Source organism: Lutjanus erythropterus, chromosome 12, assembly GCF_056507025.1.
Source record: "Lutjanus erythropterus isolate fLutEry1 chromosome 12, fLutEry1.hap2, whole genome shotgun sequence".
Lineage (NCBI taxonomy): Eukaryota > Metazoa > Chordata > Actinopteri > Lutjaniformes > Lutjanidae > Lutjanus > Lutjanus erythropterus.
Genome location: NC_139328.1, coordinates 14995315 through 15012062, shown reverse-complemented (window position 1 = coordinate 15012062; position 16748 = coordinate 14995315). Strand labels below are relative to the sequence as shown.

The 16748-nt window shown below is 41.0% G+C and overlaps 1 protein-coding gene across 2 annotated transcripts in view; it reads right to left on the bottom strand.

Moving 5' to 3' along the window:
- Window positions 1–205: 205 nt before the first annotated feature.
- Window positions 206–16748, bottom strand: part of agap3 (ArfGAP with GTPase domain, ankyrin repeat and PH domain 3) — a 180649-nt gene continuing 164106 nt past the window's right edge. For both annotated transcript variants that reach the window (XM_084731420.1, XM_084731419.1), the window contains exons 17-18: window positions 4214–4469; window positions 206–2000 (exon numbers count right to left, since the gene is read on the bottom strand). In XM_084731420.1, the coding sequence (XP_084587546.1) occupies window positions 1764–2000; window positions 4214–4469 (493 nt within the window). In that variant the 3' untranslated portion in view covers window positions 206–1763. The remainder of the gene's footprint in view (window positions 2001–4213; window positions 4470–16748) is intronic.

Here is a 16748-nt window from a genome sequence, read left to right as displayed (position 1 = left end):
ATCCTCTTTTTGACCACAAATTCATTCATTGTGAGCTCTGACAACAGAAATACTGTAAAGCAACAGCAGAATAAGGTACCAAGTTAACAACTTGCTCTGTAAACATACATCCTGCCTTTGTAAACCCATAAAAATCAAGACGGTTTAAAACCTTAAAAACGGCAGTTGAGTAAAAGGAATAATACACTGTAGACATTGTGCCAACTCCACCTGAATTCACTTTTTACTCAAGTCCTATTTACTATAAATGAATTGGCTTATCATGTCTGAGAAATACTGTACATGTGTATTAATGCAAAGAGAGTCAAACTAATTATGCTTCCCTCTTTAATCCCTAAATGTCACTCTCACTTTAATGTATTTTAACTCCCTGCTTTTAGACTGACAGGTTCTCAGGATGGGGGCACATGGGTTTAAGGAAGGGTTGTTATTTTTTTTACTCTAAAAGTCAGAGTTAGATCTTATAAGGAATAAGGTGAAGAACAAGAACTACTTCTTTTTACAGATGTCTGTACATTAAAACACAGTCATGTCCCCAAATCTTCACTGCACTGTGGGTCTCCTCTCTCCAGTGTCCTTTCGCCAATGCTTATGAACAGAAATGCCCAGTCGCTCTGTGCTGCACACGGTTACAGACGAAGAAGACGTAAGCACACACGTATCATACAGTTATGTATGGACGCACACACACAGCACCATATATGTATTTCACAGCAACGAAAGAGGAAACGCTCTCGAGAGTACCAATTTTACAGCCTGCAGCCGACAGGAGGTGAAGGGATATTCCAGTACGCTTATGGTTTGAAATCTGTGTCAAACAGTTATCAAGACAATCTGGTCAATCGGAAAATTACTCCAACAAAGACATCATAATGGTGCGATTTCACTGTTTCAATCAAACCTTTGAATCTGAATGAATTCTGATTGAAGAGGCACGCTTACAAAGCCATGTGGCTCAATGGTCATAAAACATTAAGCCCCTTAATTCCTTTATAGTCATGGACACTTTTACCGGAGGATCACGATAAGGGTGGCGAAGGAAATGACTCACTTTCACCCGAGAAGGAATTCCGCAATCAACTCCTTTATGATGATCCGAACCCATTTTCCTGTGAATTAAGTATCTAAATCATTTGGACTCTTCAACCATAATTGCTTTGCCTTTGTATATGAATAATATGTCAAGAGTTTGATAGCTGTGTTGAAGACATGCATCATTACTAAAGCTGTAACAGCCACTGATATCATGGAAGATTTAGTTTCTTTCCCACATCGTTGTTTTGTCACTTGTGTGAAACTATTCCTCACAGTTTTTATGTTATTATGCCGAGGCTTGGGAAATTTGAGGGAAGTTTCTCATTCACGTTCATTATAAAATCAGCTCACGTCGCAGAAGGGGAAGACATAAAAGGAAATGTTCAAGCATTAAGGAAATGCTTCTCGTACGGGTAGGTATGAATGCCAAAGTGAGTCATTTGTTTGGTTGACGCTTAAAAAACAAAAAGCTTAAAGCTGATCATGATCATTTCAGACCAAGATTGGATGAATTTAACAAACAAAACAAATAAAAAATAATAATATAAAACAATGTACAATGTCCGAACCCCAGACGCCCACTTCTTTCGGCGTAGTGGAATATCAACAATGAGTCCATCCCTCCTGATGTCTCTCCGTTGGTACTGGTTCTGGGTTACACAGTGTGAAACAGAGGAGGAAGTACTGGGCAGAGACGGGTGGGTGGGTTCAGGGGTTTTCTCCGGCCCCTACATGATGCTGATACTGCGGTTGAGCTCACACTGGGCGTTGTTGTTGTTGATGTTGGGGTTGGGGTTGGGGTTGCGGCGGCTCATGTTGGGCGTGGGCACGGACGTCAGGCTGCTCGTGTCGTTGGGGCAACCGTGCTGAAGTAAGATGTCCGCACACTCCTGGCTGCCGGCCCGCCGGGCGTAGGACAGCGTGGTCTGACCACGGGCATCCCGACTCTTCACGTCCACACCGTACTGTGGGAGGACATGAGAGGTATGACAGGAAGATCAGATATAAGATGTGACATATTTTGCAGAAATGTTAGGGAACTTAATATTTAAAGCTACAACAAGGAGTTATGAAAACAGTCAATAATCCAATACTGATAATTTCATAACTCTACATGCCTTACATAAGAAAACAAGACCATAATTTTATTTAGATAATTTTATTTTTGACATTTTATTTTGTGGTTACGATGATAGAGATACTACCGCTTTTTTCCACAGGACCATCCAAAATAAACAAAATATAAAAGTTCCTTGTAGCAGCTTTATTATGCCAATTAAAGTAAAACAGGTGGGAAATAATATTGAGATTGGGATATTTTGTTTTCCAGGAAGGGGACATCAGTGGATTTTGGTTTAAGAATACAAAGAAATGTTTTGGGTTTTTTTGTTTTTTTTTTTTTTTGCATATTTTGTTGAACAGGTGCAAAATATGACCACAGGTGTGATCTAAAAGGGATAAAAAGGCATTTTTCATTTCATGAACATTAAACCATGGCTAATACAAACAACAGAGTAAAAATTAGATTTTAAAAACCATACGAACTGTCTTTTCTATTTCTACTCAGAGCATAGTCAGCATCTCATTTGAGGTTTTTCCATTTTTTCATCAACAAGAAGGATTTGGATTTGGATGACTGTGTACATCAGTTTAAACTGATACCTTCCTTTTGAAAAACCACTGAAAATCTGTAAAGTCTGAAGATTTGAATGAGTCTTACGTATTCTTTAACTTCTTGAACTTTGAGGTTTTTCTCTTTACATTTTCATGAAGAAGCACTGAAGCTGTTTGGCACTGTATGACAATTCTGCATATACAATATATTCTACATCTTTTTCTCCCAACACTGCAGCGTATAATCCTTCTGTCTGGTGAAATATTCAAACCCACAATGCTGCACAATGTTTTTGGCAGGTCCTTAACATTATATTATTATTATATAACATTATATATTAACATTACATTATTATGGAAATACTCCAGATGTCTTCTCAGTTTCACACACATCTACCCAAACTGTGCATACTGGTACATTGGACAACTTCGAATCTCTTGAATCTCGACTAGAATTAATTTTTTGTCATTTGCTCTCAATGTTGAACAGTACTTACCACACAACGTGTTTTTTCCACAGCTGTAGCTACCACTGAGGTAGCTGTATTTGAATTTATTAGTTTTAGCAACCCTGGGGGGCATTTCACACTTAAAATGGACTACTGTCTGGACCAATAAAATATATAAATAGATGATTCAGTCTCTCCCCACTCCACACAGCATTGAGAGGGCTTTAAAGCAGCATTTAAAATGTCATGTTGGGAAATCAATGGTAACACTTTATTTTATGGGTCTGTAAATTGTCAGTACTTTCCTAGGGTGTTCTTTGGAAAGACGTGTGAAATCTAATACTAGTTGGAGCTGAGACACTGATTTTGGACAGAGTTTAGTTTAGTTGTGCTGAGTTTATAGGGTGTTTCTGAGTTTCAGAGGAAAGTCTTTGAAGGAACAGCCCCTTTTTTTAAAAAAAAACAAAACATGAAAGTGAAGTTATTACTTAACTATTACTTAAAGCATAAGGCAGATTAATAATATCAAAATCTATAGGAAGTTTATTCTAGGGCTGCAAGAAATTTAATTATCAATTATCAATTTTCTTTTTTTAAGATGATTTTTTTTGGAGCTTATTAGCCTTTATTTGATAGGCCAACTTTAGATAGACAGGAAATGGGGGTAGAAAGAGGGGAGAAGAGATGCAGCACAGGACAAAAGGCTGGAATCGAACTCATGGCCACTGCAGAGGACTTTTAGCCTCTGTATATGGGGCATGGGCAAACGAGAAAACTATTTAGGTGTACTATCAAGGAATCCCAAAATATATCACGTTTGAGGAACTGGAACAGTGACTTTTTGGCATTTTCTTTTTCTTTAAAACTACTTAATCAATTATCAAGAGATTGCTGCAGATAATTTTTCTGCCCCTTTTAAATAAAACCTTGTCCTAATAATGAACATTTTTGGAAAGTTGGTGTCTGAGACGGGACTTGTAATGAGAAACTGGCACATCTGTCCAGAGGTTAAAGAGGTTGAAGGACTGCTTGTTTGGAAATCTTAACCCCTAATTCACTTGCCCAAACACTAAATCCCTAAAATAACAATTTCTTCCAACTCTGACCCCACTCACCCAGATCAGCAGCTGTGTGATGACCACGTTGGCCATCGCGCAGGAGAGGTGCAGAGCGGTGCGTCCGTCTCCATCCCCGTAGGTCTCGTTAACCTCCTCCTTGGTGCCGTGGGCCAGCAGGAGCACCACCAACCTCAGGTCATCCTCCACCACTGCCCGGAGCAGCTGCTGCCCCAGGGGCACGTCCGACTGGGGCAGCCCCACCAGGAACAGCTTCTGCTCGTACTTGGCTCGGATCCAGCGCTCCTTCTCCTCCCTGGAGAGGAAGGCAATGACAGGGACGCTCCGGGTCAGGCTGGGTGAATCACGGTGAACATGCTACGACCAATTTAGCGCCTACGTTAAAGAACATTTCAATGCATAGCTCATAATTCAGAGGCGATTTGAAGACAAAGCTTAAGGTAGAATGTAGACACACAGGGGAAGTATTACAGTAATTGGCCTACGAGACTCAGTGGTGTAGAGTGACATTTCAGAATTATTAGAGCACAGGAAAGCCACTAGCCTCCACTATCACAGTGGGAAATAATACAGTGAGATTGGCTGCAGAGATGAAAGAATGCCAAAGGGTACAACGCTCTGGGCAATATTCCACTTTCTAGTGATTACGGTCGACAGCAAGACGGTTAGAGCCTGGCCAGCTTTCTAAAGGTTACACATCTTGAACAGCATGTCTGCGGAGGACAATAAGGAAAGGAGGGGGATGTATTTTTTATCAGCGCTGTCGGCTGTCAGTCTGAACCGGTGGATCCCCTCCACAAAAGCGGCAGTGTGTCTCCGAGCCCCGGCCTCCCTTGGGGTGGCTGGGCCTTGAGTCAGATCGATGGGGCTGAATGGCAGCCAGAGAAGGGATGGTGGGATGTGGGGGCTCCGTCACTCCAGCCCGCAGCAGAGAATAGAGACAGAGGGAAGGCTCCGTCCTCTATCGCCGAGGCAGAATTCTATCTATTGCTCTCCATCTTGACCCCCCGTCTCATTCTCTGCCCACATACAAACTGTCCAAATAAGAAAGAAAAAAAAAAATCAATATCAATATGTGAATGAGTGAGCATGCCCAGTGTGACACTAACCCCGTGACCCTGTCAGCCGGCGTGATAAGGGGAGCAAAAAGAGGCTGTTGTTTGGGTTGGTGGGTGAGTGACAGTGAGGAGAAGGTCCGTACGGATAAGTTGAAGCGGCGACGCCGGCGAGAGTGACAAGGCTCTCGTGGGACTCGCTATCAACGGAGGCCGAGTTTTTACAGCGGGTAGAAACTGACAATCTGATTCACGTCAATTCTGCTTCATCATAATCACAGTGACGACAAGCTCAAACAGAACGGCTTAATTACCAAAATCAACCTTTTAGAGGAGCAATAAAAATATTGCACCTAAACATTATGTTATATACTTATCATCATATATTAAAGGGTTAGTTCACTCAAACTGCAAAAGTACTATTTAGACACATTTGGTTTTATTTGATTTTATTCATCCTTGAGATTTCTGTTTCCACCTCAATACAGTGAATGGAATTTCACTTGTCAAGCTCATAGGTTTGTAAAAAGAAACTGAAAATGATTTTGCTTTTATTTAGCCTTTAAGGATCTCCTTTACAAGGGAGACCTGGTAAAGAATAGCAGCAACACAAAGTTTCAACAGTAAATTACAGTCAGACAGAACTGAGTGACATTACAACAATCACATAAAACGTTTGCACACAGACGGGCTGGACGCAGTGGATTTCACCATAACTCTAAAATCGTTCAGGGTTACGAAACTTTGAAGTTTAAGGTTCAATGCAGTAAGTGTAGAAAAACAAGAGGCTTTTTAACAGCCCAAAAAAAGACTTCCTTAAACATCATGGCACTGTGATTTTTTACCAAATGTTACTCAGACAGGAGCACAGGAAGTGTGGTCACACTTATCAAAACTCACAAACTTGCAAAGCTGGTGAAAGGTCACATGTATAACCTGAGGAATCACCTGGCCAGAGACAAAATATATCTCAAAGCTGAAGCGTGTACCGCGTTTGATAGCTTAAAGGCAGCCGCTGCAGCTAATATTAGGACACCGACAGCTAGAACCAAATCCTCGTTTAACCCTCCATGGACAACAAAACATAAAGTAAGGCATCAACAACTTCAATGACATCTTCAGGTAATTAATTAGCTAGATTGTTGGAAATAATTGGGCTCTTTAAACTGTCTTGATTGATGTCAGCTTAGCGTCTTTAATAATACAAAAGTTGAAATGTTTGGACAGGATTGGACTATTTTTTATAACTGAAATTATATTTTTGTCATTACCTAGAGACTAAAGAATAGAAAAAAGGTACCGTTGGGTTGTGGAACTGAATTCCACGTATCAGTTCAAATGTGAACAGTACTGAACCCTCATTGTTAGTATAATCAATTCATTGTTGGTTTTGGTCTTTCATGGGATTCGTTGATAGTAAGAAAAACATTAAATTTTTCTTATCTTTTACAAAAAACAAATGTTTTTCCTGAAAAAATGACTTGGCTATTCTAAATCATATTCTACACCCCAGTCAAATGAGGAAGAGAATATTTTAACTTTTATCACATTTTTTTGGAGGTTAGAACAACAAGGGTCAACCGTTTAGACTGATTGTAATTAATAGAGATTCTAGTTTGATCACTGATGGATTTAGAAAATTTCTATTACTGAGGATAAAAGGTATAAGGATTTACTTATCATTATTCACCGCAGTGTTGAATAAATGTAAATGTAAATCAGAGGGTGTTCTTTGAGACAAAATCCCCTCAACTTGGAGGTTTGTGGTCCAGTGCTTATCTATTTTGAAGGCCCTTGACCTGAAACAGTTTGGGAACTCTTGTTCTAGATAACCTGCACACATCTCCAAACCTGCTTGAGTAAAACCAGAATCACGCCAAAATACCACTGTAGATAAAAGATAAAATATGTCCTTGTGTCATTTGCGTGAGCTGACCCAGAGTCGATCCCAAAGCAGACAATTTTCTATGACCGCAGCAGTTTTAACAATAGTAACCAGTTCAACATTAGTCACTCTCCTTTATTACGACCTTCACGGCTCGGTGTCAAGGCTGCCAACTTACCACAGACAGCAACCATTTTCAGACTCATATGTCAGCTGCCAGGCTCACTTCACAGAGCAGTCTGTCTTACACAGAAGAGCCTGGCACCCACCCAAACTACAGGAGTTAAGGATGTGATGGACGAGATACATGTCTTTATCAGATTAATTAGCTGAAAGACACCACCTGAAGCTCATAAAGCAACTTAACCCACATGTTCGAATAGTCTTAACACTACTACTAGCATATGGGCGCATTTCTGCTCTGACCTGAAAGAAAACCTGGAGGAGAAAGTCCTTTACCCCGCCGAACCATAAGCAAATCTTTTCTTAAGGATGAGGGCATTATGTGAGCAACAATACAGCCCTAATGGCAGGCAATTGCAGCGGCTCAGAGTTTTATGGTGTAAGACCTCCATCAATCCCTACTCAGTCATTATGTGTGGACAAGCCTGTTAGCAAATCAATTGGCCTGAGAGCCAGTGGACTGCTCAGAAACAGGAAGGGGCTGTCCTGCCCTCCCCTCTTATTTCCGGTGGACTCTTTGAAAACAAGTGTCTCTATTTAACTTCTAAAGAGGATAAAGTATGTCTGAAAACTCTGTAAGCGACTGTAATCCTCCAGGCAAAAAAAAATCTACAACCTTTAGCAAGAAGAATCTGAGCATGGTTAAGAGCTGTTGTCCAAAGTTTGTTTCAGAAAGCTAGACCATGAATGAGATGCTGAATCTGTGGAGCCCAGTGAATTGATATGAGCTAAATGAGGCAGAAAGTTAGCACCAAGATGTGAAACAAAAAGGCTGAGGAGAGCCATTAAGAAGACGTCAACATCTCAGAAAGGAGCCCTGAGGACACTTTGTTATCCTCCGCTACAAAATCAGCCCCGAGGACCTGCAGGGAAAAAGGCCTCACTCACTCACACTGCTGATGCTGAGGCTCCAAATTCAACCACAGTTCTCTTTACTTTAAAAAGCCAAAAAGCAGCCGGGCAGCGGTTCTTTAAAAATTCCTAAGCTGCTGCCACTTGAAAGACAGGAGTGTGAAAGGAAGTGAAATGGTAATCCCGCCTCTGTCTTTTGTTTGAAATAGAAAAACAATCCAAACAGAGGTAGGGTTTAGACAGTCAGGGGGAAAACTGAGACCCTTGAAAAGGACACTTCCTCACCGCAGGAGGAAGAAAAATAAAATCAGCAGATTTAGCATGTCAAAGCGCCAGGACAGAGAAGGAGGGGAGGTGGAGAGGGAGAAGGAGAGTGAATTTTCACAGCATGGGGGGATATTTAGGAAATTGAACTGATGGTTAGCCTTATATACACACACACACACACACACACACATCCAAGCAGGCATGGGCACCAACAGGCACCAATTTCCCCACCCTTGCTCAAGCACATACTTGTTCTAAATTTCACTGTTGCTTAGGGGACAGAGGGGAGCTTAAGGTTCCCAATAAAAATGCCTGAGTCTCCTTCAACTAAAAACAAGCAGTGTTTTGCTTCGCCACAAACTTTCTCTGTCATTCAGAGATATTTTATAGCTGATAATCATTGTTTCAGTGATTTCCTAAAGAACGACGCATAGACCCATATTAAAATAATTCCACTCATGACCAGAGGTGGAAGTAATGAAGTACTGATACTCTGTTTCTTGTAGGGATAATTCGGACTATTTCGTGTAGGTTTGTATGAGGTACTTCAGAGAAGTAGAGAGGGACACCAGTATGTAAGCGAAGCAATGTACTGCTATGGACAGGGCCAGCAACAAAATGTATTTTAGTCACTTAAAAAAAGGTCCACCTAAAGACTCATCAGAAACAGCTGGATTCTAAATATAGAGTACACTTAAATTTATATTCATTTTTTAGGTGGACCTTTTTTAAGCAGTTAAAATACTTTTTGTTGCTGACCCTGTCCACAGCAGATCATTAGCATTGCTTCAATGCTGGTACTCCTGTCTGCTTCTCCGAACTGGAGGCATGTTGACTGCCATCTATTCATGGCTACCCATAAGTACCTCATACAACCTCACTCATACAACCACACTAAATCATCCAATTTATCTCTTTAAGTATTTATTAGTGAGTATTCATTTCTGACAACTTTTTACTTTTACTTCTGACATTTTAACACAAATATCTGCACTTTCTATTGATTACATTTTCAAAACATGCTTGTTACTTTAATTTTAATGCATTAGAGGCGAATTATCACTTATTTTTATTGTGCTTCACTGTGTGCCACCTTCCCAGCAATCAACACCGATTTCAATCTAAATGTATGGACTCCATCCAACAGTGCATATGACTCTCAACAGACGTTTACTTGAGTAAAGAAGTTGAATCAGTACTTCTACTTTACCAGTCTTTTTTATACAAGTATCTGTACTTGTACTTGAGTAAAGAATGTGTGGACTTCTACCACTTCTGCTTACAACCCTGCCTGTATTTCCTTATTTTCTTATTATTTTGCTGTGTCCAGGATACTTTTCCAACCAAAAATATTGTTATTTGACGACCTGGGAATGAGACTCAACAATTAGCCATCTTTCTGGTGCATTTATAAACAGCGACTGACAAATCCCCCATATTCTTTAATCATTAACTTTTTATCATTTGAATTTTATTTGAGAGAAATCTTGAGCAAACATCAAAACGCTTACTGACTCTAAAGTGGTAATGGGCTCCTGTCCAGAGCTGGTGTCCCCTTTCATTTAGAGCCCACCTAGATAAAGGCAGCCTTAACAGTAGAGAAAGGCCTCTTTTATAATTCTATTAGAGCTCTGTCCTTTCAGCTCTCCGTTGAGCAATGGATCCTGACCCTGACTTAATTAAGTGGCAAATGGCGGAATGATTCTCCTAAACCCGGCCCACGGAGTCAAGAACACATGACTGAATTCAAATAAAGAGGGACAAACAAGGATAATTAGTCAAGCCTGAAAGACAAAGGCAAACGGGAATTTATAAGAAGGGACGGGAAACTGAGACGGCAGGGGTGGAGCCAGCGGTGGAGTGACCAATCTTGACTGCCTGCAATAAAGGTGCATTGGTCCATAGGAAGAGGAGGATGTCCGTCCCACCACTCAGCCATCTTTCAAACACATACCGAGTCCTCCTAAACAATCAAAGCTTCCAGGACTCCTCCTACTCTTCCCTGAGGATCCAAATTCACTGCGGACACATCAAATAGACGCAGTGAAGGGGAGAAATGGTGATGGTGAAGGGTTGGAGGGGGGGGATCTTGGGGTTTGACCAGCCTGAACAGACCTCACAGTGGGGGTGGGCAACTTGTATGGGCCCGATTCCCATGCAGCCAGCAGCTTCACTTCCACAAACCGAGGGGAGGGAAGAGACAGAGAGTGAGGAAGAGGGACAGCAGCAGAAAGACAGAGAGGGGGCTCGGAGGGGAAACGACAGAGATGAAAAAAAGCGCACACAACGGGGGAAAAGGAGCCGGGCCCCAAAGCATCAAAGGTTGCTAAGGGCAAGAAATGAAGGAGCAACACAGTAAACGCCGCAGCGAAAAGCGCTAAATAAGACCCCCACCCCACCCCCCTTTGGTCCAGGGTACAGTGTAGGACACGGTGTGCTCCGCAGCTGCAAAAGAATTAAGACAAATATTTTCACAAGTGGAAGAGATGCCACTTTTCTTGCTTTCCAGAGAGTGTGCGGTGTGAACAGATGAGCAGAATTCAAAAGGTTGTTGTGTGGAGCTCTATAGAGAGGCCAATAGGAGAGCATCTGGGTGCCGTAGGCAGGCAGAGGGATGAGTTGAATATATTGTGACATTAATGAGGTTGTCAGACTCCTCGTGATGGAGTGGCTGTGTTTTTGTGCCAGCAAGACTAACACCCTTAAATGCTCATGCTGTTAACCCCTGCTGAACCTTCGCCTCGAATACAAAGCTGAGGGGACGATAACACATGCCCCGCTTATGCATGCAGCCTGCTTCACATACGCAGACATTTAAAAATCTGGGTCACATAAAAGGTCTTCGATCCTTTTTTTCCTTACAATTTTGCAATGCTAACAATATTACAACTAAATTGCACCGTTAAGTGGACTGTCATAATCCTCTGTGTCTACCTGGCTCCAAAAACCCGGTGGCATGTGGGCAATTAGTGGCTGTGGTACCACTTCTCCCACACAGGGCTAATTACTGACCTGTGGGTTTCATTTAGACAGAGAGAAAGAGGGAGGACATGGGAAGACCCAGTCATTCATTTGTCTTAATTAATTACTCTTCCTCCATCAGGGCTCCTGGCAAGGCCAGCTATTCTAAAAAGCTCTTTTGAGAGTTGGCGTTCCAGCACTCCTAACCTGTGAGTAGCCCGGAAGCTTTGGGGGACTAACATGGAGGACAGAGGCCACAGTGGACAAGATCCTGGACCGATGTTGTAAACGGGCGAGCCAAGACGCCAGCGCCGGAGCAGAAAGGGTTACAAAGAGGCAGCGGGGCCAGGTTTGGAGAGGTTAGCGGTGTGATTCATTTTTATTACCACGCAGCCCCTGCAGGCGGCAGGAGTGGCAAATTATTTCTGAAACAAAGTGGAGGGCTCTCATCAGAGCTATTACCTGCCTGTGGCCGAGGGCGGCGCGGAGCCTACAGAGGGTGACAGTGAGAGGCCCGCGTCAGTGAGGGATAGCCGTCCACATCCGTCCACGCTCCAGGACATCTCCCCCAAATGAGAACTGGTTGTCTGTGTATGTGTGTGTGTGTGTTTCGCTGTCAGTGTGTGTGTCAGTAGAAGATGAGGGTAAAGTTAGCTGTTGGTTGGACCTCCCCCGACAGTATCCGTCAAAATAGTCTGCGGTGTTTTCTATCATGAACATGCCAAGCAATTAGAGGTGACGTGCAAAACACAACGACTCCCAGGTGCTAATTAAAAGAACAACTCCCCTCCAATATGCTGACTGCAGAGATCAGCCACGATGCACAAATTTATGATCAGGGATGTAACTGTAGACTAGACGGGTCTGACTTGCACTTTTAATGCATCCTGTGCAGCTTTTTAATTAGGCCTTTATGAATGGGTTATAAATTGTAACAAATGGCTTTATTAATGGTTATAAATTCTTAGTAGATCAGTCATAAGCCATGAATAAATGCAATTTGCCAGGTTGTGAATAATCACTTTGGCTGTTTGAAACTTACCTTGTGGAAAGACGATCTGGAGCCAAATAAATAATAATAATTATTTATTTTTTTTACAAAATATTAACACTTACACCTACAGCAGCAACAATTAGTCAATTAGCTGATTAGTCATTTTTTGAGCAAAAATTTCATGTATTTGCTGTCTCCAGCCTCTTGAATGTGAGGATTAGCTGCTCGTCTCTGTCATTTATGGTAGTAAATAAAGAGTCGTTGGGTTTTGGGCTGTTTGGACAAAAGAAAGGATTTGAAGATGTCACTTTTAGCTCTGGGAAATTGTGAGGAGCATTTTCCACAATTTTTCCACATTTTTAAATTAAACGATTCATCGATTCACCTTAAAATAATTGGAAGATTAGTCTATAATGAAAATAATCTTTAGTTGCTGCGCTACTTAGAACTGCAGACTTTATGTTTGAAAGACTTTAATAATGACTTATCAACCTTTATAACTGCAGACTTACATTTACTGATGAATTAACATTTAAAACTGTATTATTACAAAATAGAAAGAACTGACAGCAGCCAAAGGGATTTTTAACCATCTGGCCATCCAAAATTTGTTCCTATTAATGGCTGATAGCTATTGGCTGAGTATTGGTACTTGATGCCTTTAAGATTTCAAACAAGTGGTATTGAACGTCTGCAGTCAAGTAATACTAGCCAATCACTGCAGGCATTCGATTTAATATGATGTGTGATTGGCCCACTACAACAACTAAAACCCATGCAGTCTGTGGTGTGGTGAAGTCGATTACTGTGTATTTGATGAAGCTGGCAGCTCAGCGTGCGAAGACGCCACCAGCATTAAAGTATAGCTATACTACATGTCTGTGGCATTTCATAAAAATAAATGCAGAAAATGTGGAAGGACTATTTCAGGAATACTTCCTGGCTTGAGGAAGATTTCACAGATTAAATTTTACTTTTAAAAATATTTATTTGGAGACTAACAGTGTGCAGACTTTTCTCCTTTGTACCGATGACTGTTTCCATTCATATGATGGGTACTGAATAAAGTAGAAAAAAAAGGCCTCAAATGAAGTACTTTACTGGAGTCGGTATCACTTTAAGTGTACCAGTATTGGTACTGGTATCTTAAGTTTCTAAACTTCACCTAACCTTTCTTATAACTGATATAAAAACATTAGTAAATGATTTATTATTAGTTCATAAGGCCATTAGTTATAACTTAACTTTATAAAGGGTGCCTTATTAAAAAATGCATTTTCTTACAAGGTCTAAAACATATAAGCACATATGAATAGACACAAACATGCTTCCCATTATGAAGCCTGTAATCAGTCTGATGTACACCAGTAATTTTTGAATGCGAACGACAAATCTATATATTGTGTTCTTTGGATCCAGAATATCATAAGCTAAACCAATCTTGTGGATGAATGCCTTTAAGTTAAATCTCAAAAATGCGAGGGGTAAAACTAGTCTTGCAGGAGACATTCAATCAGACACTGAGTTGATATTCAGGTAGTTACTGAATCGTTTAGATTAGGTGTCACTAATGTTTAGTGGGACTCGGGAGCCATACACTGCCTGCCTGGGTGCCATCACAAAGCTGCTACATGTCACTGATGTGACACAATTAAAATCCTCTCATATGTGCTCAAGTTAAGAGGAGCATACGCAGACAGAGAGTCACGTCAGGATTTATGGCGTAAAAAGAAAGGAAGAAAAAAACGACATCCCATTAAGTTGGTTATAATTCATCATTCATGATAAAGCAAAAATAATTTGATAGCAGCGTTTACCCCACAAGGGTACATTGTTCTATCAGCAGCAAAATCATCAGCAGCACCTCAATAACCAGTGGCCATATATGATATTTACAACTGCTGTTTTCTGTCTGAAGATTAGTTATGCCGCAAATGAGATTTATTGTTTGACAGTGAAAACTAATGGAGACGCTGCTGCGGGATAAGATCGGATTTTTTAGACAATGAAGAACCTTCCCGCTCCAGGCGACGTAGGACTGACAGTGGTAGGGAGAGGAATCAACATCAATAATCTTTCATCAAGTCCACAGTGGAGCACTTTAGCACAGATACCATTCAATAAATAACTGTAGGCCATCATTCAGTTCTGAACTGGCCGGAGAGCGCAGGATGGATTCAAGAGGACGAGGACTGAGACGACCAGCGGAATGAAAAACAAGAAAAGAAAAGCGACCTGAAACAGCATTTTAAGTGGACAATTTCAATTTCCATCCTAGTATGGACATGTGAAAGGTCTCTCACAGTGTACTGTGTATGCTAGTGCATGCTGGAACTGCTCCATTGACAAAAAAGGCTTATATATAAAATATACTCGCTTCCTCTGAAAATCTATGCTTTAGTGTGACTGTGACATCTCAGATTTGGGATAAACTCTCCCTTTGTGTTTCTGTTATGGATGATGGAGTAAAAGTCCATAAAAGCAAAGCGATGGAATATGAATTCATGTCATTATTAAAGTCAGATTTGTCCAGTATTAACCCTCAGTCAGTTTCTTTACTGCTGATATGACGGCTTTCCTTCCTTTAACATATACATTATATAAACAGCCTATAAAACCTTACATTATTTTGCAACTTTTTTGATAAATAACTTGAATGATCAATTATCAAAACTGTTGTTGAACTTACTGCTGGTTGCGAGCACCCTGTACACACATGTATGTTACTGTACATATTGTACAGTTTAAATATTCCCACTATGGTGGACAATAAAGTTGCGCTAGATTGCATTGATCCTCTAAATGTTTCAGCACTAATTTAAATTTACAATGTAACAACATTAAAGCACTTAGAGAACACATACATCCACTAAACTTTTGACGTATTTCACTGAAATTTGTCGTAAATGTTTTCAAGGAAATAGAAAACAAATAAATGACAGGATGCAAACAAACCTACTGATTACCCTGATATGTGATTTTCTGTGACCTTGTCTGCTAATATATTTAGTAGATCAATCATCAAAATACATCAATGTAAGCCGTCAACACAACATGGTCCTTGGCAAGGCTTTAAGATTGTATTTTTATTATATGTGCATTATTTTTTTTAGCTGTAACAGCTGCAGCAGAAACAGCAGAGTAACAGTAAGAGTAGCTGTAGTAGTAAAAAAAACAAACCAACTCGGTTTCTCTGTTGGTTTGTCACTTTTGGTAACAAAGTTACAAAGCTGTGATGTTAAAACAGTCTAATGCCACCAGGGAGAGCCTACAGACAGCCTTTGCTGTGACAGACAGAGTGATGACCCGGCCTCGTGTGATGGATATGTGACACGGCAGCTTGGGGCCCGAGGGCCTGGCTCTTGGGGTGGGGTTAGCCATAATGGTGTGCTTAATTACCTGCACAGCCACACAGCAGGTCATTAGTCAGACTGGGACGCTACGTCTCACCTGTCACCAAGAGATAAACAATCCTCCTACCAGATCTGGTACCTCAGAGGAAAGGGAACAGATACTGTCATTGGGGTAAGTTTGGGCAGGGCAGTGTGGGGTAAGTGGCAAAATATAATTTAAGAGATACATGTTAAAAAGATGGAAAGCTACTTGTTAGGTTCCAAAAGTAAAACTCTGGGTGAGTAAGTTGTATAAGTTCTGAAAAATTCCACTTTCCTACTTAGATATAGTTTAGATTATTTGAAGTGGGATTGTATGAGGTACTTATTGATAGTCAGTGTATTAGCTACAGTAGATGGCGGTTTACACACCCACAGTTTGGAGAAGCAGAGAGGGGCACCAACATGGAAGCTAAACAGAGATCTGCTGTGGACAAGGTCAGGATCAAAACATATTTTAGCCGCTTCAAAAAAGCTATATAGGAAACCACTGTTATATAATCCAATTGCTCTCGTGCTCAACCAGACTCCATCGGCAAAATCAGTAATTTTACCTCTCAGACCACAGGACTTGCTGGTCTACTGCTGAGCGAGTTATAGTGTAACTTTGGCAGCAGTAGACAGCAACTCCTGTGTTCATCGAGCTGGTAGAGCCAATGGATAGATTTTCACTGCTTTACTTTGCCATCAGACAGTCCATCCTGATGACAAACTGCTGTAATAGAAGCCAAATATTGCTTTCTCCACAACAACCAAACTCCATAGGTGAAATGAGTAATTTTACCTCGCAGAACACAAGAGTTCCTGATATACTGCTGCCTCAGTGTATTAGTTTGTTTGTGTTATTATGCGACTTCACTGAATCTGAACGACCCTTTTAAAACATCGAAGTCACAAATGACACAAACAAGCTAACAGATCGAGGCAGTGGGAGACCAGCAACTCCTTGGTTCTGTGCAGTAAAATCACAGATTTCAACCATGGA